Source organism: Fringilla coelebs, assembly GCF_963513975.1.
Source record: "Fringilla coelebs genome assembly, chromosome: 2".
NCBI lineage: Eukaryota > Metazoa > Chordata > Aves > Passeriformes > Fringillidae > Fringilla > Fringilla coelebs.
The window spans coordinates 89,933,217-89,953,504 of NC_140029.1; the positions used below are offsets into that span (position 1 = coordinate 89,933,217).

A 20,288-nucleotide genomic window follows, 5' to 3' on the forward strand; every position below is an offset into this window, starting at 1 on the left:
TAGCAAATGATCCCACAGAGAGGAGGGTGGGGAGCATCACTTTCCTTGCACCTGACCACATGAGGGTGGGATGGTGCTTTACTTGCTTCAGAGGCTTCAGGAAACCTAACCACTAAGTAGCCCACATCTTCTTCCTTGTGTTAAGTGAACCTGCACGCTCCCTTCACTGATTCCTGGATCCCATCTCATTTAGATCATATCACTGAGAGTCTGACTCGTCTGTCGAGTCAGTCAAGGCCCTGTATTTTCCACCCAGCCCCCTTCTGCTGGAGGCATTTGTCACTCATCCCGCATGACTCGCGGTGGTGTGAGTTAGCTTTCCCCATATCAGCATTCCTTGGATGGACCTAAATGCAATGCTGGCGGCCTTCACCAGAATACCTTTGGATTCCAGCTAACCTGTTGTGTTATTTCATTTATCATGTTTCTTGGTCAAGAGTTAGGAGAGGACAAAGCTGCATAGACAGGTGTTCTTGTTTCTCAGTTTGATCTGGAAGCTTGACTTTCCTAAGCCTTTTACCTTTGGCCATACTCTTCGTACATTTATGGTTGCTGTGTCTCAGGTACCTGTGACACAGGGTGCCCCAGAACTCACAGGTGATGACCAAGTAGGTCGAGTACTTTGGCTACAGGGAAGAAACATTCAAGAGGAGAGGTCAGAATTAATGCAGAACACGTTGGAAGTACTGTCCATTGGAAACACAGCTGGATGATGCAGGGACAGGTCCCTGAAAATATCTGGCAAGCTGCTGCACATGGTGATTAATGCTAGGAGTGATGGTAAAGCCGTCATGATCAAGCTGGACAAATGTCACAACAGATGGGAAGAGGCAGCATTTCCAGCTTCGAAAGCAGACTGCATCTGGGCAAAGTGCAAGAGGAAGTAGAAATCATCAGGGTTGGAAGAAATGTGGTCAACTGATATTTTTAAGGGTCACAGCCATATGGTAGAACTGCTAGATCAGTCTAACCTGTTAGATAAAGGAATAGGCAAGAGCCATTGTGAATTTGGTTTACAAGTGATGTTAAAAGTGATATTCACTCTACAGCTGATAGCCAAACATTGTCTGATGCACAATTTCATCAAGGCAGTGAAGGGTCTTCTATAAATACTTCTGAATCCCCCCAAAAAACATGTTGATTTATTAAGTACCTCCCTGCTTTCCTTGACAAGAAAAATTGTGTTGTCAATAGGAGACTTTGGCTTGGGATACCAAAGAATATGCTGTGCCAGGGGGAATTTCTCATCAATTTACAAGTGATGGAATGCCCAAGTAAGGCAATGATTTTAGATGTCCTTATGACAGATGAAGATTGGGTGAAGATTGATGGTTGCCTAAGGACAAGGGATCAGCTGAGAAACAAATTGAGACATCAGCCAGAACAAAATGTCACAGCTGAGAGCTGTGTGTTGTCCTGTAACTTTTCCTTAGAGTGAAATAAGTGAACTTGCAGATTGTGGAAAAAACAGTATTTTCCCAGTTTTTCAAAAGGCTGTGATTTAGCAACATGAGATAACTTTCAGTGAGTGAACTTCCTTGAGTAAGTGGCCATGTGACAAAAGTACTTAGAAATAAGAATAATTAATAGAAATAATAATAAAGCTTGACCTACATTAACAAAAAATAATCCTTGTAACAACTACAGCAACTATGGTAGGAGAAAAGGAATGGAGGGACAACAGAATAATTCAGCTGTCTGAAAAATGGTCTTCAGCTGCTCATATCACCTCAGAGAAAAATAACAATACTTGAATGTCTAAGGAACTAACATGCTGTTCTAGTTACATTTAAAGAAAAATCAATCCTAACAGTAAAATATTCTTTTTATTGGCTGAAATCGGGAAAATAATCAAAACAAGGCAAAAAAAGAGCAGTACTCACCAGATAGGTCTGCTCTGTATATGGACAATGCAGAATGTGCTCAGAATGATGAAGCACTTTCCAGGCAGTGAGCAATAAGGAGGATCCTTGACAGGATCTCCAGCTGAGCACTGCTGCAGTTCCAGGCACAGCTGACCTGGAGCACAGTAACCTGTGGGGTGCATGGGGTGCTGCAGGGATGAGCAAGCCCCCACACCAAGCCTGAGGCTGCCTGGGGAGTTGGAGTGAGCGATGCTGAAAGTGAAGCACGGCGCTGTCGCTGCCTTCCTGCAAACGGCGCTTTGCAAAGCACACTGACCTCCACACTGAGAAAACAGCACTGGCTGCTGAAATCCACAGTTTGCTGAGGTCAGTTTTTAAAAGCATCGGGGAAGACATTTAAAGAAAAGCCTGGGTGGATGGGCAAGCGAATGACGTCAGTGCTTAGTCTGACAGGGCACGGACAAAAGCCAATGAGAAACCAGTGGAGGGGGGAGGAGGCGAGAAATCATGAAGGAATGGAAAAAAATCTGCAGTTTAAGTAATATTTATAGAAGGACAAGGAATTGACAGACAAAACTGATAACCATTTTTGATACGTAGAAATGATACAAACTCTCAAAAGGGCTAAATATCGCGGTCAGAAGTGCTAAGAAGCATCACAGAGTATTTCTGAATAGGGTCAAAAGAGAAGTTCTGTTGCCAGACAGCTATATCCAAGAGCAAGAAATAGTGACTGACCTTGCCTGGGAGAACAGAAGGGTTAGAAAGACCTAGGGAGCAGGGCTCACCTGCAATCATGTGCAAGTTCTCAGCCAGACACAAGATGTCTTTAAACATCTTTTATCAACATGTGACATTGGTGTCCTTTTGTCCTGCTTTGCATCAGTAATTGGAATAGATGGACCAAAGACTTCCAACCATGATTCCAGGCTGGAAAAAAATGTTTTGAAAGTGAAAAGTTTAGTTACTTTGCTCCTAAAAAAAAAAAAAGACAAGTGAGCATTTTTGTACAGTGCCTAAAGTCACTTCATGCTGTTGGTGTAGATGGCAGTTTAGTCAGGCTGATAAAGGCATACAAGGATTCTGAGGAGATGGGGAAGCTGGAGGCCATGTGAGATTTGGTACTTGGTATCCAGCACCTAAACCAGTATCCAGCTTGGCAGCTAAAAAACTGGAAATTGCAGAGATTACAAACCACCTTTTTTTTTAAATTTTCCCCTTCTGTTGCAGGACTCAGACCAAGGTCAACAAAAGTTGCTCACTTGTTTGTTGGAGGTTTGGGCAATGTCAAAAGAGGGCTTTGAGGCCTGCATGTAGTATTTCTCACTTAACAACCTTGAATTTCATCCAGCATTTTAATAACCCAGTCACTCAGTCACAAGATCCTTCTGCATCTTTCCACAGGCTCATTCAGGGCTGAGTGTTTTGGGTCATTTTGCATAATCAACACACCTTGCACCCCGTGCTCCAAATTGTTCTGAAAGTGTTGATTGGTGGGGCAAATGGCCTCAGATGCTGGCCACTCTCACCTCTCAGTTGCCACCAGCCTTGCCACAAGTTTTCAGCCTGGAGAGGCTGGCCTTCCCTGTCCTCAGGCAGTTCTTTGAAAGGTTTTGCCAGCCTGTTTTTTCCCAAATTCCATTCCTTTTCATCATGGTGGGGATTTGAGGTGAGTGGTCAGTTACTTGCAGCACAGTTACCTGTTCATCCATTTCATGCTGGAGACCACCGAGTCTCGCATGTGGTTTGCTGCCCTTCATGTCACAGACATGTTTTTAACTCCTGATGCTTCAGTTTTCAGTGGAGGCTTCATCTCATTGCTGCTGAGGAAAATCTGTCTGGCAACACCCCAAAGCTCCTCTGACGGCAAAACAGCAACTTTACTTTTCATTCATGGACTTAAGCTTCCCTAATCACTCCCACGCCATCTTACGGCTTTTTGGCAGCTTTCTTATCTCCAAGATGCATTTGAAAGAGGTTTTCAGCCCTCCTTTTCTATTTGTCACATAATATCTTTATTTTTTTTTCCCTTTACAGTTACTAAGTCTCATTTACTAGTATTTATGAGTTTTTCTTTTGTTTTCATTTGACTACAGCTTCTGTTTTTTGACAGCTGCCTTTTCAAATCTTAGGCTGTGAAGCATAACCCAGCACTACTGTTCCTTCTAGGGAACACTTAATTAACTCGCTCAAGAAGATGATACTTCTGTAGTAAGGTAATTTATGGAGGTAAGTCAGCTGTCCTAGAGTAAGAGATTACATTCAGCTCAGAAGAGTAAGTAACAAATTACTTGTTTTTGCAGCATGTACAACACATTGGGATTGCCCAAAGGTAGGCAGCTTGGTTTTAATGAAATGTGAGCGCTGCTGGAGCCTGCAGGGGTATTTGCCTACCCTAAGTCACAAACCTGCATTTTGTGAATGGCATCAGTTATGAAGGAGGTTGAAACATCATCCTTTAAGATGTTTGTCTTTTGTAACTGTGTCATAAGTCTTTCAGAGACCTGTATCTCCTCTTCCTTGCCCTGGTCTTGCCAATTGCTTTGCTTAAAGACTGATTTACTTCAGAAGTGGATATAGGATGTTTTAAATGTCCAAGACCTTTTTTCACTGTGCTTACAGAGTTACCATTTTGTTATGTTTTGGATTGATTTTTCAACTGAACTTAACTATTTTCCACATCTGCTCAAGCTGGTTTTCCCTACGTGGCATCTTCCTTAATGCTGAAGTTTCATGCTGACATCTCAACATGAAGGTGGTCTGAGGACCTTTCTTGGGGAAGCAGTGCATGTGTAGTAGTCTGTGCAAATGCCAAGGAAGTATAAAATAATTTCTCTAAACGTTGAAAGTTATAAAACTAAATTTTTTGTAGTACCACTGCTAATTATCCTTAGCTGTCTTAAAAACAGGAGAATAAAACACAGAGCTTCCCACCCCTAGAAATGGTTGGCTGCCCATCAGAGAAGCTGTCTCTTGGGTCAGCCAGAGAGCTTTCCCAGGTGCATCCCTCTCCCACAATGGCTGTGCACAGTGAGCCCTGGTGCCTGGCCAGCCAAGGAAGGCAGAGTCAACCCTTTAGCCAGGATCAGTGTCTTTCTGTACCTTCCCCTTGCAAGGTGCTCACAAACCAGGATTGTGGCTGCTGCTCTTGGAGTTGGTTTGTCCCAGCCAGCTGGCACCATTGCTTTTCACTACCTTGCTGAATGAGAGCCTCTTTATGTCTGCCTGAGCACCTGCCTTGCCTGACCAAGCATTTCTGTCTGCTTTCCATAAAAACACTAGAGCAAACAGAACAAACCTACAGCTCCCCTACTTGGGGGAAAACTCCTCTCCAGAGACAGAAGCAGCTGCCACAGCAGATCTCCCATCTTTATCTCAATGCCATCTGCAGTAATACATGTCAATTTTGCAAACTGATGGGAAAAAAAAAATTACATGAGTTTTTTTAGGTCAGTTCTCAGACAGGCTGGCCACTGAGCTAGTTTTTCCATTTGTCCAGAGGGGCCTTGCTGTGGTGCCATCTGTAGGTACAGTGTCTGGATGCAAAATAAGGATTTGGAAGAGCTGTGCATTTTAGGGAGGTTATATTAGAGAGAGGAAACCAAGCCCTCCAGGCAGTCCAAAAGCTGCATGACTAGTTTGCCACATTCACTCTCCCTATTTCCATACAAGACCAACCATGTTTTAAATGCTGTGATTCCTGGCTTTCCTCACCTCAATACCATATAATTTTTCTAGGAGAGATGAGATTGTAAAGCAGTTGAAATAGTTTTTGAAAACAGTGAACCTTTATTCAAGACATTCCCAGCAGCTGTTGGTCTGAAAGTACATACTCTTCCTCCACCCTGAGGCTGTATGACTTTGCTCATTCCGAGAGCAATTTGATCTCAGGTCGGATAGGGCTCACGCTTGTTAAGTAACAAGAATTCTTTGCTTTAGAATTTTCAGGTAGTCTTATCTCACTTAGGAAACATAAGGCTTTTTAGGAGAAAAATTTGACTTATATAAATGGTCCAGCTCTTAACCCAGTTTAAAATATGCTTTACATGGGAAAACAGGACATCTATCCTTCCCCCCCTCCTTTAGATGTTTCAGTAACCTCTTTGCACTTGCAGATTATTAAGCGAGGCGCTGACTGGCACGCACACAATATGCAGGCAGCGGCACACAGCACAGCCATTCAAAGCACCCAGGCACAGCAATCAAGGACAGGATGGGACCAACCCAAGACTCAGGTCTCCAGGCTACACAGCCCTCCCGGCAGAAACCCAGCTCCATGGGAGGGCTGCCCCCAGTGAGCTTCAGCACTAGGCAGCTCCCATTTGACACCAGAGTTACCTAAAGCTCCAATGACAGGGCCATTGCTGGTGTAATCCAAGTATTTCTGCTGTCCTAGGGCTAAAAACCTGTTCAGAATCCCAGTTCCTATCCACAGGCAGGTTATTCAACCTCTTCTCTTTGCAAAATAACTTTGAGTCATTGCCTTCTAGTCCAGCAAACATATAATTCTTACGCAGCCCAACTGCTGGAGATAAGCAGCTCTGGGAAACCGTGTCCAGCATACCTTGATCCTGAGAGTTTAAATCCTCCAGCTTATGTCCTTGCAGCATCCAGATCAGGGTCTAAAGCACTTGGGGTCTGGACAACAGCTCCAACCGTGCCTGCCAGGGAGAGAACACATCAGCCCTGAGATGCTAAATTAAGCTGCTAAAAATGGGAGGTCCACGTGATTTTGTGCAGTGCATTGCTTATCTGTCCCGGTGCTCACAGGTCATGGAAGGCTCTGTCGCTGCCCAGCGGCATTCATGCTTCCACAACTAATGCAGGGAGGCAGAGGGCTGACACTCACCTTGCAGAGATTTGCTGCTCAGCAGCTTAACTGCAACTGCCCCTCCTTACGCACAGAATTAAGCCAGAATTAAGACTGGCCACCACCATGCCGACGATGGCCTCCAACACGTCCCTCGGCAGCCATTTCCTCTGGGGCAAAGCCAATTCATTGTAAAAGGTAAAAGCAAGTGAAATACCTGCCTTGTTAACACCAGGAAATATCTTCCTTGTCCCCTGCTGAGGCAAGGGAAGGAGAATTAATTTGTTTCTTATGCCCCTTTACCAAACCAAATGCATGAGTCATCTGCTCAGCACTTTTATTCTGCATGCGCCCATCAGACAAGCAAATCCAGAGCTAGGTGGATGGAGCCACGGAGCGGCTTGCCATCCTACCACGCAGAGAGCTCTGCTGTGGAGCACAGCCCTGCACCACCCACACCTTGTTTTGGCTCACAGGCTGGACTCTGGGTTCTCCCATATGGAACAAGCAGTTCGGCAGGCTGCACCCCCCAGCTTCTCACGGCTGGGCAGAGAGACTGCCATGCAGGTGTCTACAGCTGCTCATTACATACATGCCCCCCTGCCTCCTCCCATCTCCCCCTGACAGACAGACAAGGCTTTTCAGATGGTGATCACTTTTATTGATGTAAGGTGGTACACAAACAGATCAGTTTCTATCAGCCTCTCCACCTCCCCCAGGCTCGGGGAGAAGTTGGAGGAGTGGGGGAGACAAGGGAACAGAACTGGCCTCTCACTGCAGGATGCAGAGCTAAGCGGTGGTGAACAAGGGCAGGGGCTCCAACAAAGGAGAGTCCTGCTTCCCTAGGCAGCAGGGGGGGCTGTGTGCTCAGCTACTCCTGGGATGCCATGTGGACCATCAAGTCCACAACACGGTTGCTGTATCCATATTCATTATCATACCTGGGGACAGAAAACAAGCATGTCAGGGCTGATCCATTTCTTGCACCCCTTCTTCCACTCTTCCTGCTCCTCTGTCCCAGCCCACACAACTGAACTCCCATCTACCCTCTGGGGGGAAGAGGGCAGCTACAGTAATTTCAGGTAAGAAGCAATCTCACTCCACAGTGAGATGGGAGCTCTGTGTGTCACAGATCACAAGTGGTAGCCAACAGGACACCCAAGTCTGTAACCTGTCTGTGCCAACCCCCAGGTCCCCCAGGGCTGCACTCACCAGGAAACCAGCTTGACAAAATGGTCGTTCAGTGCAATGCCAGCACCCGCATCAAAGGTGGAGGAATGGCTATCACCATTGAAGTCACAGGAGACAACCTGTAACACAAGAAATTGTAATGCATATGGCTGCCCAGTCTCTACCCCAAGTGCCCAAAGCAGGATCCTGGCAAAGCTGCTGACAACAGCCTTGTAGAAAAATGAGGCAGGAACCAATAACCGCAGGCCGAGCGAGCAGGCGTTCCTCACCTGGTCCTCTGTGTATGCCAGGATGCCCTTCAGGGGGCCATCAGCAGCAGCCTTCACTACCCTCTTGATGTCATCGTACTTGGCCTGAGGAGAGACAGATCCAACATGATCAGATCCCAACTCACACAAAATGTCCACTGGGGACAGGGGAGGGAGGAGACACACATGGGAACACCCCAGCAGGCGCTCTTTTCCCAAAGATCACATCTTTAGGACAAGATGGATGCAGAGAAAGCAATTCCAGGCTCAAAACAGAGCTTACAGGAAGCAGGGGCACATCTGGAAGTTGTTAGGACCTCATCCACAACACTTACTGGCTTCTCCAGACGGCAGGTCAGGTCCACAACAGAGACATTGGGGGTTGGCACACGGAAAGCCATTCCAGTAAGTTTCCTGTGAGAGACATGAGTCAGTAAGGATCAGCATCTGGCACTCCACTGCCAGCCTAAGAATGTTTGGCCTCCTCCTGACACCTGAGAAGGGACAACACTCACCCATTGAGCTCAGGAATGACTTTTCCCACAGCCTTAGCAGCTCCAGTAGATGCTGGGATGATGTTCTGAGCAGCACCTCTGCCATCCCTCCAAAGCTTACCAGAGGGCCCGTCCACTGTCTTCTGTGTGGCTGTGATGGCATGGACAGTGGTCTGAAGAAAGAGCACAGGAGTAAGAACACCGCCAGTACTCTCCAGAAAGAGCATCCCAGGAGACACAGGGAGTACAGATGCTTTCCCTCTCACACAAGGGGATCTGTGGTAGGTCACCCCCCTCAGCACCAAGCTGCAGACCTACCATGAGACCCTCCACAATGCCAAAGTTGTCGTGGATGACCTTGGCCAAGGGCGCCAGGCAGTTAGTAGTGCAGGAAGCATTGCTGGGGTAGAGAGATAAAGGCACATCAGCCAGAGGCAACACTTCCACTGAGGCAAAGTGAGACCCCTGGCAGCTGTGAGAGCTCCAGGCCAGGAAACATGCTCCTTTCTCCATACCTGACAATCTTCAGAGACTTGTCATACTTCTCATGGTTGACACCCATCACGAACATGGGAGCATCAGCAGAGGGGGCAGAGATGATCACACGCTTGGCACCACCCTTCAAGTGAGCCTGGAGAGAGATTGATAAGAGACTACATAAATCAGGATCCTTCCAAGCTTGCTTCTTCAGATGTCTTCTCCTTCACAGCCCCATCCTGAGCAGCTCTGTACACGATGGCATGCCTGACAGGCAGAAAGCAGCCCTATCCCTCCTCTCCTGTGCCTCTGTGGCATACTCACCCCGGCCTTCTCCATGGTGGTGAAGACACCAGTAGACTCCACAACATATTCAGCACCAGCATCTGCCCACTTGATGTTGCTGGGGTCACGCCTAAGGAGGGACAAAATTTCACAGGCTGCTCCATGAGACACCTGCTTTCAGTGTCCAGAGGGGCAATCAGGAAAGAGATACTCACTCCTGGAAGATGGTGATAGCATTCCCATTGATGACAAGTTTTCCATTCTCAGCCTTGACAGTGCCCCGGAAGTGGCCATGAGTAGAGTCATATTTGAACATGTAAACCTAATAAACAGAAGGGGAGTGGAAGGTCAGGCACCCAGGCTGCCATCATCCTCTACCACCCTGGGAAGTTACCAGAACAGATCCAGAGGAGCCCTACTCAGAAAGGCCCAGAGGGGGCACTGCAAAGCAACTCACCATGTAGTTCAGATCAATGAAGGGATCGTTGATGGCCACCACTTGGACTTTGCCAGAGAGGACGGCAGCCCGGGTAACCAGGCGGCCGATACGGCCAAATCTGGAGAGAAAGACAAGGGTGAGGAGGTGCAACAGAGAACCAGCCCAGCTGGGCATGGGAGGCAGTCCTTGGCAGCCTTCCCTCGGGATCATTGGCTGCTCCCTGCCCAGTAGGGCGGGAGGGAGTCCTGCAGCTCGTCCAAAGGCCAAGGCACCCCGGTTAAAGATTAAGAGCGACCCCCGCCCCATAAAGGTCAATCGCTAAATTTACTGAGAGCCCCGGGGATCCGGTTACTCCTCGGCCCGGCATGAGAAGGTCACATCCCCAGGACCGCCATCGACACACGATCCACCGAGAGACCTTTTGGTGGGGGGCTGCAGGGATCCCCGGGAATGGGGAGGGAAACTGGGGCAGCCGAGCAACGGCAGCCCTTTCCGGAGTGAGTCACCCCGAATCCGAGGAGAAATGAGTCAGCAGCACCGCTCTCTGCCCCGGGGGGCGCCGGCGGAGCGGGATTCAACCTCTCCCTCTCCCCAAATCTTCCCCCCGCGCCCTTGAGGCGACCTTGCCGCCCCCCCCTCAACCCCCCCCCAATCCCTGCTGGTCCCGTCGGCCCCAGCACTCACCCATTGACTCCGACTTTCACCATCTTTACCGCTTCGGGATGTTCCTGCAAGCAGAAACCACCGGTAGGGGCATGAGGGGAACTGGCAACAACCACCCTCGGGCAGTCGCGCCCGCACGCGGCGCCGTTAACGTCTCGCCCGCGCCGAGGGGCGAGTGGGCGCTTGGGGGGGGGGGGGGGGGCGAGGAGAGCCTGCAAGCAGGGGCCCGCGCACCCAGCTAGCCCTTCCCCCCGCCTCCCCCCCCGGTGATCACTCCCCCGCCCCGGGCGATTAACTCACCTTCCCCCCCGCGACAACTATCCGCCCCCTCCTCCTCCGGCGACCATCCCCCCTCACACCCCTATCCCTCCTCGCCTCGCCGCCCCCCTTCACGCCGCCCCGCCATTTTGCGCCGCGCCGCCTTTGTGCCCGTGGGCCCCGCCGCCACGCGGCCCCGCTCCGCCCGGGGGCTGCCGCACCCCCTGCCGGTGGGCGGTGCGTGTGTGTGGGGAGAGGGCTCTCACACGCCCACCCCCCGCCGCCGCTCTCTCCCCCCGCGCATCTCCCCCGCCCCGCCCGTTACCTGCTGCCTCCGAACCGCCCGGCGCGCAGTGAGAAGGTGGCGCAGCGCCTCTCCGCCGCCCTTTATAGCCGCGTGAGGGTAGGGCGGGGGCCCGCCCCGCCGCGACGCCGTCGAATGGCAGCGCGAGGGCCGGACCGGGCTACGTGCGCCCGTGCTGCGGGTGCGGCTGCCGAAGATCCCCCCTGTTTCCCCCGCCCCGCCGCCCCCCGTTAACAAAGGCCCCGCTCTGGGAACATAGGCTCCGTAGCGATCACCCTCCCGTCGAGCCACCCCAAGGGGGTTGGTGGCGGTGGTGAAAAATGCACCGGTCCTTGCGGGGAGGTGTCCCCAGAGCGGGGATGGGCGGCTGCACGCCTGCCAGAGGAGACAGGGAGGGTGATAGCAGGTCGGGGGCTGGTCCCGCCGGGCTCGCTGCTGCTCCGGAGAGTGGTATGCGCTGCTTTCACCTGGTAACAAAGGGCAGGTAGTCACCCGCCCCGGCTGCAGTCTTTGCCCAATTGGATGGAGTAGTATCCAGTATCCGAAGGGACCTACAGGGAAGCCGGAGAGGGACTCTTCGTCAGGAGCTGTAGTGATGGGAAAAGGAGTAATGGCTACAAATTGAAAGGGAGGAAATTTAGGATGGATATTAGGAAGAAGTTCTTTACTGTGAGGGTGATGAGGTACTGTAACACGTTGCCCAGGGAGGCTGTGGATGCCCTAACCATGGCAGTGTTCCAAGCCAGGCTGGATAAGGCCTTGAGCAACCTGCTCTAGCGGGAGGCGTTCGTGCACGTGGCACGGGGGTTGGAACTGGATAATCTTTAAGGTCCATTCCAACCCCTTAACATTCCATGATTCTATGGCTGCAAGGGTAAAGGGACTGCAGGGACGCTCGGGTGACCCCCAGGGATCAGCGGATCCCTATTCCCCCCGGCACGGGAGGTACTGTCTGGAAGTTCTCCCGCCTCCAGGCTGGGACCCCCCTCTGGGTGGGTTTATCCAGGCGTGCTCTGGACGGGGCCCCTGGCCGGGCGCTGGCCCAGCAGGCCACGGGCGGCAGCGTGAGCACCATCTTAATGAGGCACTGCGGCACTGCTGCCGCTGCCCGCGGGACGTGACGGCGGAAATCCTGCTCGTCTGCCGCCTCGGCCCGCCTTCCCTGGCTGCCTGCGAGGAGGAAGCGCTCCTGGCATGGCCGCTGCCCGGTTCCCCGCCCCCCATGCTGGGCTCCCTCACCGAGCCCTGCCGCCTCCATCCCTCGGCTCCGTGCGGGCAGGTGCGGCGGGACACACCCGCCTTAGATACAACGCCCAGAGCACGCACAAATCCCAAATCTCCCATCCCCGAGGAAGATGTGGGAACAGGGGGAATGCAAATCTCGACTGTCAGGGCGGGTGGGGGTGGTGGGAGCTGGAATGCCTTCGGCTGCTCGGCAGAGCAGGACTTTGAGGATAAGGGAGGGGGTGGGGGGGAACCACGCAGGTAGTGGGGTGGGGGGGAAGAGAGGGGTCATGCACTTCAAACGTAACCCTACTCTCCTTAAACCACTGCTATTCCCGGTGCTGCTGAGGGGCTAAGTTTAGACCCAGCTGAGGTTACAACCTTTTCTTAAAGGCCAGGACATGGTGATGGCTCGCGGGGCACAGCAGCAGGGCTAGGAGCTCGTGCCGGGGTCGGTGGTGCCCCAGCCGCAGCCCACCGAGGCAGGCTCTCGGGGGAAGCTTCAGCGCAAACAGGAGGCCCCGGTGTTTGTTCTGGCGGGGGCAGAGTGCGGCCGGGGTGAGCAGCGCGGCCCTTGTGCCCCGTGCCCGGTCGATACCTCACCCGTGTCCGCCCCCCCGACCGCACCGCGCCGCAGCCGCGCGTGCCGCACGCCCCACGCGGAATGGCGGCGGCGCCGGCAGGGCCCGGCACGGCCCCGCGCGTGGGGCCGGGGGCACCGGGCGGCCTCTGCCACCGCCTCCCGCCCGCCCCCCGGCCGGGAGCAGCCACCGCCGAGCGCGGACGCGGCAAATTATTACAGCTTGTTTAATGAGCGAGTCCTCAGGCACGGGGAGCAGGGAGGGGGCTGCCGGCGGAGCGGGGGAATCAGCGGTCGCGGGGGGCAGCTGCGGAGCCGGGCAGCTCCTCCTCGTACCCCCGCGCCGCGTCCTCGCTGCCGCAGCCTCCCGTTTTCGGGGCGGGAGCTTCAGGGCTTCGCGCAGCGGTGCGCCGTGCAGGTTCCCGAGGCTGGGTGCCCTCCGGCTGCGGAGAAGCGGGCCTGGTGAGCCGCCCAGCGGCGTCCCGCCCGCCTGCTCTCTCCCCGGCCGGGCCCCAGCACCGGGGTGTCTCCGGTTCCAGCTTTTGCCCCGGCGGCTGGCAGGTGGTGGCCCCACAGCCTGCCCCGCTGCCCCATCCCCTCGCTGTCTGTGCACTCAACTCTGCCCTGAACTTCTTCCCTGCCTGCTTGCTCGAGCCCACGCTCTTGGCCCTCTCACCTCGGACGCCCTCCAAAGCTAACACCCCAAACCACTGAAGGTCCCGATTCGGTCCAGTTTCAGCCCGAAGCAACCCCTGGGCATCGCCTTCCAGGCCCAATCTCCAGGCAGTGCCCACTTGCGACTGGCAAGGTTCTTGCGCCAGAGGGATGGACGGGCAGCTCTAGCCCCAGATGGGAGGAAGGGGAGAGTGGAGGAGAGCAGCTGAGGACCAAAGCTGGATCCCTCCTTCATGTCCTCTTCGGTCAGTGTGGACTCGGGCTCCAGGGGCAGCAATCGTGAAAGGAGCATCTGGGATAACAGAGGAAAGCAGGGTGATGACTGTGCTTCTGGTGATAAACCTTGTACCCTGTGGTACCCCACCACCCATACCCTCCTGAGGGATCAGGCAGGACATTAAAGTGATGCCTGCTCACAGCGCTGTGCCTGTAACGTTGCATCCAGACACAGGGAAGGGCTTGACCAGCAGCTGCCACTGTCTGAAATGACTTTGTCGTCCAAAACAGCAGGCAGACAGCTGCTGTGAGCTCTGCCTGCGGGCAGATTGCCCTGCTCTTGTAAAACCATACACACGTCCTGCCCTGCCCCGGATTTGGAAGGTAACTCTTCAGTCCTTGCTCCTTTTGTGGATGCTGAGCATCTCTATGTGCTCAGGCTGCTGTGTACTATTTAATTTTTCCAGAGGGCTGCTGGGAAGAATGGTCCTGCCTCAAATATCTGATAAAGATGAGGGAGAGGCAGGAGCAGAGCAGGTGTGAGGAAGAGGGACTCCCCATCTGCTGGAAATCCTCTAGGTTAGCTGTGCTGACTGTAAGCCCTCAGCACTGCTGGGAGACAAGGGTTGGGGGTTGGGTTGGGTGCGGTGGAGGCATGGCATTGCTGCCCACAGAACCGTTCTACATCTGTCTCTCACATGGATGCTGAGCTAAGGCTGAGGATGCCTTTGTGCAGCTCTTTGTGGTAGCAAGTTAACTGAAGCGGACACAGGCATCCTCAGCGAGGAATGAAAGTGGTGAGTCATAGCAGGATCAGTCTTGTGATTTTAGTTCATGTCCTGACTATTTCCCTGTGGCTTTCCCAGGGTGACGTAAAGGCAAGGTGCTGGGGCTCAGGTTAGGGCTTAGGTAAGAGGGAGCTGGCTAGATTGGAAGTCATAAATATTATTGCTGTAATTGCAAAGGATAAAGATTTACTCAAGCGAAGAAGCCTTTAGTTGGCATCCTGACAGGGCTCTTGGCCTTAAAGAGGGTCTTTAAGGGGGGTAATACTGAGCTTAGGAGCAAAACTACTGGCCTAACAGGATGCATCTTCCTTCTGAAAATCAGAACCAGAACCATGATGAGAGACATGACTGTAATATCTGGTGGCTGCTGACACAGAGTGGGCTCAGAAAGGATCGAGCTCTTCACTGTCAAAAGCTTTTGCAGAGCACTAAAAAGCTTTTGTCCATTTCCTGTCTTGAAATGCGGATGCTCCTTAGGGGCTGGATTATAAAGTCACCCTAGAGCTGAGGCTGCTGAAGGGGAGAGTGCAACAAGAATAGACAGCAGCCTTCATGTAGTTGGAATTTGGGACCACCTCTCATTCAAAGTTCAAACACAACCTCCCTCCTCCTCTTCCCCTCCTGAAATCAACCTCAGCTCTCTCCCACTCCCTCCTACCTGTAGCCTCTGTCTTGGTAAGGACACAGTCTGAACACTGGCAGAGAGCAGAACCAAGAAGAGGAAAAATGAGCAAGGCCACAACCGAAGCCCCAGCATCTTCTTAGCCCAAGGCTGGTGGAAGGCGAGGCAGGACTTGCAGCATCCGTGTGGGATGTGGTCCCTAGCCCCTCTCTGCCTTTATAGCTTTGGTTCTGGCAGGCAACTGGCCCCAGCTCCCTGCTGAACCACCCCCTGGAGCTCCTTAACCTTTCAGCCCTTTTGTCCAGCGTGATATATTTCAGGGTGAGCTCAGCAAGACCCCTTCCTGTAAAGAAAAAAGACACAAAGGTGTTTACTGAGTGTCTGGGAAGACAAATGTGAGTTGAGTTGCTGCTGGCCAGGACCTGGAGGTGTCTGTCAGGGTCAGGGGTGGGGTGATACTTTGAAACACATCCCAAAAGGAGGATATTGAAGGCTCCATTGTGTAGGAGTATTGAACATCCTCCTCATAGGCAGAGTGCTGTTAATGCTATTTCTCTGATCAGTGTGAGCATGAACTGCAGCTCAGTTAGAGGTAGGCGCACTGCTGGCTGCACAGAGTGGACGCAAATTCAGCTCTGTGACAACACAGGCTTTTGTTTTTAATATTTATATCTTGGTGAGACAATTGGGCTGGGAATGAAGAGCTCCAGCTGCAGAAGGTGGGTGAATTCCAGTGCTATACAGAATTTGTAGCAGTGACAGGAGCGTGGGTCTAGTACTATTAGCATATAATTTGCAGGCTGTCTGTCCCAAGTCACCATCTGGAGGACTGGGCTGAGTTTCCAGAGGAACCGTCACAGAAAAGAGCTTGTTGAGACTCAGCTTGCACTTTGTCAAGCTCAGGCACACAATGGGAGCAGGATAGCAAGGAGCAGATTCCTACCTCCTAAATCTTCTGGCCATTAGTTCCCCCCACTTTGTTTACCTCTTCCATTTTACTGTAGTTTCTCACCAGCTGAACAAGGCAATGAGGTCACTGTTTAGAGATCAGGGTGCAGAAGTCAGCCTGGGTATGAAGACAGAAACTAATCAGCAAAGTTTGTCAGGGGACAGGAATGGGGGGACTGTACCCCAGTACAGGATTAGCAGTGGATGTGCTGGGAGAGTTTAACACCCCAAACTTCGCATTGTTCAGTACTGTTGCACAAAACAGTCAGGCCAGAACTTGACAGAACGCGTTCTTCTGCCTGCTTTTGTTTATTTTTTTCAAAGAAAGAAGAAAATTAGAAAAAGGTCTTCTCCAGAGATAACAAAAGTCACAGTTTAGATATTTGCTCTGTCTCTCTTTCCCTCCTTCCCTCTCTTTCTTCCTTCCAGGCATTTTGCACTTGCAGATGCTGGTTTGTGGGTCCATTTCTTCTCTGCCCAAGGAGACAAAGTTTTATGAACCTTTTTCATCCAGTCCTCAAGAAGTGAGTATGGCCCTTCAGTGTGGGGCACTGATGCTGAAAGCAGTGCTTTACACAGCTGTGGATATCCAATTTTGTTAGCTCCAGCTGATGGCTGTAACCTATGGTTGGTGCTGTGTCCAGAGCAATGTGATGCTCTAGCGATCCTGACTGGCATTCCTGTCACCCTGTCACCTGGGCCAGCACATGGAGGGGCTCCCGAGGTCCCACCAAGACATTTTGTGGGAAACAGCATTACTTTGAATCTACAAAGCACAGGGGACTGCTGGACAGTCACGGACACGCACCCCACGTGGGCATTAGGATGGGGTGCCTGGGCACAAACGGGGTATGGGATATGTGTGCACAGCCAGCGCCTCCTTGTGCTGCATGCAGTAGTGTAAGGAGCCCTGCAGTGTGAAAGTTCCAGAGGGATGGAAAAGAGAGGAAGGACAGGAAGTCAGCACATGTTCATGCTGCATGCAAAGTGTCCCAGAGGATGCTGTTCTGTACTTCCCAGTCACATGTGACTGTCCAGAAAGAGCTGAGTCAGTGTGCTCGAGCACTCCTGCTGCCGTCAGGAGCAGCTCTGCTGGAACACACAGGTTACATGAGTCAGAGGCAGTCCTTTCCTGAGGGACAGGTAAGTGCAAAAGCAACAGCACTTTGGTTTTTGATATGAAATGTAGCAGCAGTTTGATCTGGCATCCCTTGAATGGGGTGGCCCCCATACTGCAAGAAGAATGCCAGAAATGTGTTTGCAATTGCTCCAAAATTCCAGTCCACTCGTACAAAGACTGAGCCCTGCAGGGGTGGGCAGGCTCTGAGAACTCAAATGACAAGTGCCCTCCTTGAGTTCAGCAAGAGCTGGGGCTGGCAAGCTGGGGCATATCAAGCAAGAAATTTCAGAGACTGCAGAAAATTTGCAAATTTTCTTGCAGATTCTTGTAAGTTCTTGCAAATCCAGCAAAGCCTGGATAAAATGCAGGTGCTCAGTGACTCAGGTGCCATGATGTTGCAGCTGCTCTGCGTCCCAGATCCTTGCTGGGACTGCAGTAGAACTGAATAGCTACTCTGACATGTCCTGGCAGTGACTGGGAAGTGAAAAGGCTTTGGCAGACAAGTCCTTGATTGCCCCAGTTTTCTCAGACTCAAATAGGTTATTGTCCTTTTTTCCTCTCTGATGCTAACAAGTTTCCTTTATAAAAACCCTTCCCCCTTGGATGCTAGGGCAGTGACTCTAGAGCTTGCAAGATCAGAAAAGTGGTCTGCTGTTGAATCACAATCAGCCTTCTACAAACAGTTGCTCATATAGGAAAGGAGCAGGACAACTGGAGACTGGGAGATCTGGGAACTGAGCAAAGTACCCTGAGGGAACACCCCTTGGCCTAAGGGGATAGAAAGGGACGATGGTTGCTGCAGGCTCTAGAAGTGTACAATATTCACATTATTCCACTGCTACTATTTGTAGGAGTTGAGAGCAACCATGGTCAGGAGTCCCTAGAGAATGGAAACACCACTGACCTCGGGACTGAGTAATCCCACTGCCTCAGGAGCAGGGGAATGGGATTACTCCTTCAGCAGTGATTTATGGTCATTGTGGCAGCCACCAAAAGATATGTTTGTGAGGAACAGAAGAGCAGCAAATATCTACTTAAGGCAGTGTGTAGCCTTAAGTAGATATCTACTGTAGACACTGTGTAGCTGCTCAAACCCCTCTTAGATTTTGCCTCATCTTTCTTCAGGACTTCCTTTGCCCATGACACAGGACTGCTAATTCTTCTGATATCAGGAGAAGAGGGTGCTTTACCTGAACAACCTGCAGAAAGGGACCAATCTGAGCTCTCACCACTGACTTCTCACTCTCACTTGCCCAGGCAGCACAGTGTCCAAGTGTCCTGAGCAAAGGACAGACTGCAAAGCAGTGAAGGAGCCAGCATGTCAGTCCAGTCACTGACTGCCAAATCCTCCTCCCAGAAGGATGACTGTGTTGATCTCCTGAAGGAAAAACTTCAACCACTTGTAGTGGAAAAGTATGGCCTGAAGGTGAGCCAATGCCTCAGAGTTTTATGGCCACCTCACTTCCTCCATCCACCCATTCATATCTCCCCTGCTGTATCATTAGCAACATATTATCTCACATCGAGACAAGATTTATTGCTTGTAAAACCTTGAGCCTGGGCAGACATCCATATATGCTGTCCTTTTCTTTTTTAATTCCTGTATGTGAGTGTCATACTCTGTGGGTGGTGAGGGAATCACGTATGGTGTGCATGACTCTGTGTTGTATTTACTGTCAATGCTGTAGCTGCTACCTTTGCCTCCTGGAGCCCTCACTGAATATTTTATCAGGAAGGAGGGGAGAAGGACAACATTGCTGTAGCTTTCTGATCTTTGTATTTCATGTGATTGTGCTGAGGCTACTGGAATGCTCTGGAGTTGGAGCATATCTATATTGGTATTTGGCTATTTTAGTCTGGTGGCAAGTGGGCAAGTATTTTCACTTAGTCATGGGACTGAAGTGGGGTGTTTATAAATACACCTGTTACCCCATCACTCCCCACTTTACTTGTTTCTGGAAGCATTTAACATGATTATGTCCATTCAGGTGTGCTCAGGTTAGTGCAAAGCTATGCACTTCCTAATGATTGTTTTTTTTTAAAATAGGGACCAAAATAAGCTACAGCAGCTAGTTCTGCAGCCAGAGCAGAAGGGAACTGAGCAGCATGCTCTACCCATGAGCACAACTGTGGGAAGGTGGTTAGAGCCTCAGAGACAGAGACTGCAGATCTGCGGGAAGCAGTGGAGAGGAGCACCCTTCCCATTCCTGCCCAGCTAGTGACTAGTCTGCTTTCTAGACAGCTGACAAGGTAAGAGGAAATAATTCTGTAGTAAGAGCTCTGGGACAAATGCCAACTTGCCTCTAGACAGAAGGTTAAAGGTTATTTATGTGATTAACACAGAATCTAATTTAGGCCACTTCATGCTCACAGGGCAGTTTAAGGAGTGCCAGGACTGACTCGAAAACTGATGTGGCATTCATGAAATAACCCAAGTGCCAATTTTAATTGAAACAGAATTGGATTATAGCAAACAATCCAGAAAGCAGTAAGACAATCAATGGTATCAGTATGGTTAGTAACTTATAAATTTAATATTATTATAAGTTACTTCTAAAGTTTTAGTGTTGAATTTGTTTTAGCTTTTTAGCTTTTAAAAGATGTATTTTTTCCAATGGACTTTACCTATTGTTTATTCAAGTGCTCTAGTCTAAGTTAGCCTTTCTCTCTTTCTCCTCACATCCTACTCCCTGAACAGTTCTTTGATGAGATATGCACAAAAAAAGATGCAGGTGCCTTCACCTCAAAACCTTTGGCTTGAATTTACAGGATAAGAGCTTCAAAAAGCATGAAATATAAAAAGGCCTAAAGCCAGCACCACTGCATTGGTCCTGTGATAAAAGCTGAATAGTGTAGTATAAAGCACATACAAAATAAGAAAGGAATGAGCATTTTGTACTCTGTGGGTAGTTTGGCTCTTCTTAGAAAGACTTTCTTCCAAAGAATTTTTTTAAAAAAATTAGTAAGAGCAGCTTATTCTCATCTGCGAAGTCAGGGCAAAATCAGTCCAAGTGACAACTATGTTCATCATCACTGCCTTTTTTTGTGGAGATATCAGAAGAAAGGCTTTGAATTGCTTTA

At 50.8% G+C, this 20,288-nt stretch overlaps 2 protein-coding genes across 2 annotated transcripts; both read right to left on the reverse strand.

Annotated features, from left to right (window-relative positions):
- Positions 1-7,313: 7,313 nt before the first annotated feature.
- GAPDH (glyceraldehyde-3-phosphate dehydrogenase) lies at positions 7,314-11,114 on the reverse strand. Its single transcript, XM_084226677.1, has 12 exons — positions 11,056-11,114; positions 10,494-10,537; positions 9,828-9,927; positions 9,586-9,692; positions 9,410-9,500; positions 9,124-9,239; positions 8,927-9,008; positions 8,630-8,781; positions 8,450-8,528; positions 8,136-8,219; positions 7,888-7,985; positions 7,314-7,616 (listed from the first exon to the last, which is right to left on the reverse strand). The coding sequence occupies exons 2-12, from the start codon at positions 10,514-10,516 to the stop codon at positions 7,547-7,549; spliced, it is 1,002 nt and encodes a 333-aa protein (XP_084082803.1). The 5' UTR covers positions 10,517-10,537; positions 11,056-11,114; the 3' UTR covers positions 7,314-7,546.
- Positions 11,115-13,532: 2,418 nt separating this feature from the next.
- On the reverse strand, positions 13,533-15,274 carry LOC311165077 (C-type natriuretic peptide 2-like; the record flags this gene model as incomplete). Its single annotated transcript, XM_084224816.1, has 2 exons — positions 13,533-13,805; positions 15,176-15,274. The coding sequence occupies 2 exons, from the start codon at positions 15,272-15,274 to the stop codon at positions 13,533-13,535; spliced, it is 372 nt and encodes a 123-aa protein (XP_084080942.1).
- Between the last annotated feature and the right edge of the window lie 5,014 nt (positions 15,275-20,288).

Bases quoted from the DNA above. Each gene is read 5' to 3' on its own strand.
- GAPDH (XM_084226677.1), bottom strand. From the start codon at position 10,516: ATGGTGAAAGTCGGAGTCAATGG. The intron at 9,009-9,123 runs GTATGGAGAAAG...TCTCTACCCCAG, and splicing joins AAGTCTCTGAAGATTGTCAG to CAATGCTTCCTGCACTACTA. The intron at 8,782-8,926 runs GTAGGTCTGCAG...CTCTTTCTTCAG, and splicing joins GCATTGTGGAGGGTCTCATG to ACCACTGTCCATGCCATCAC.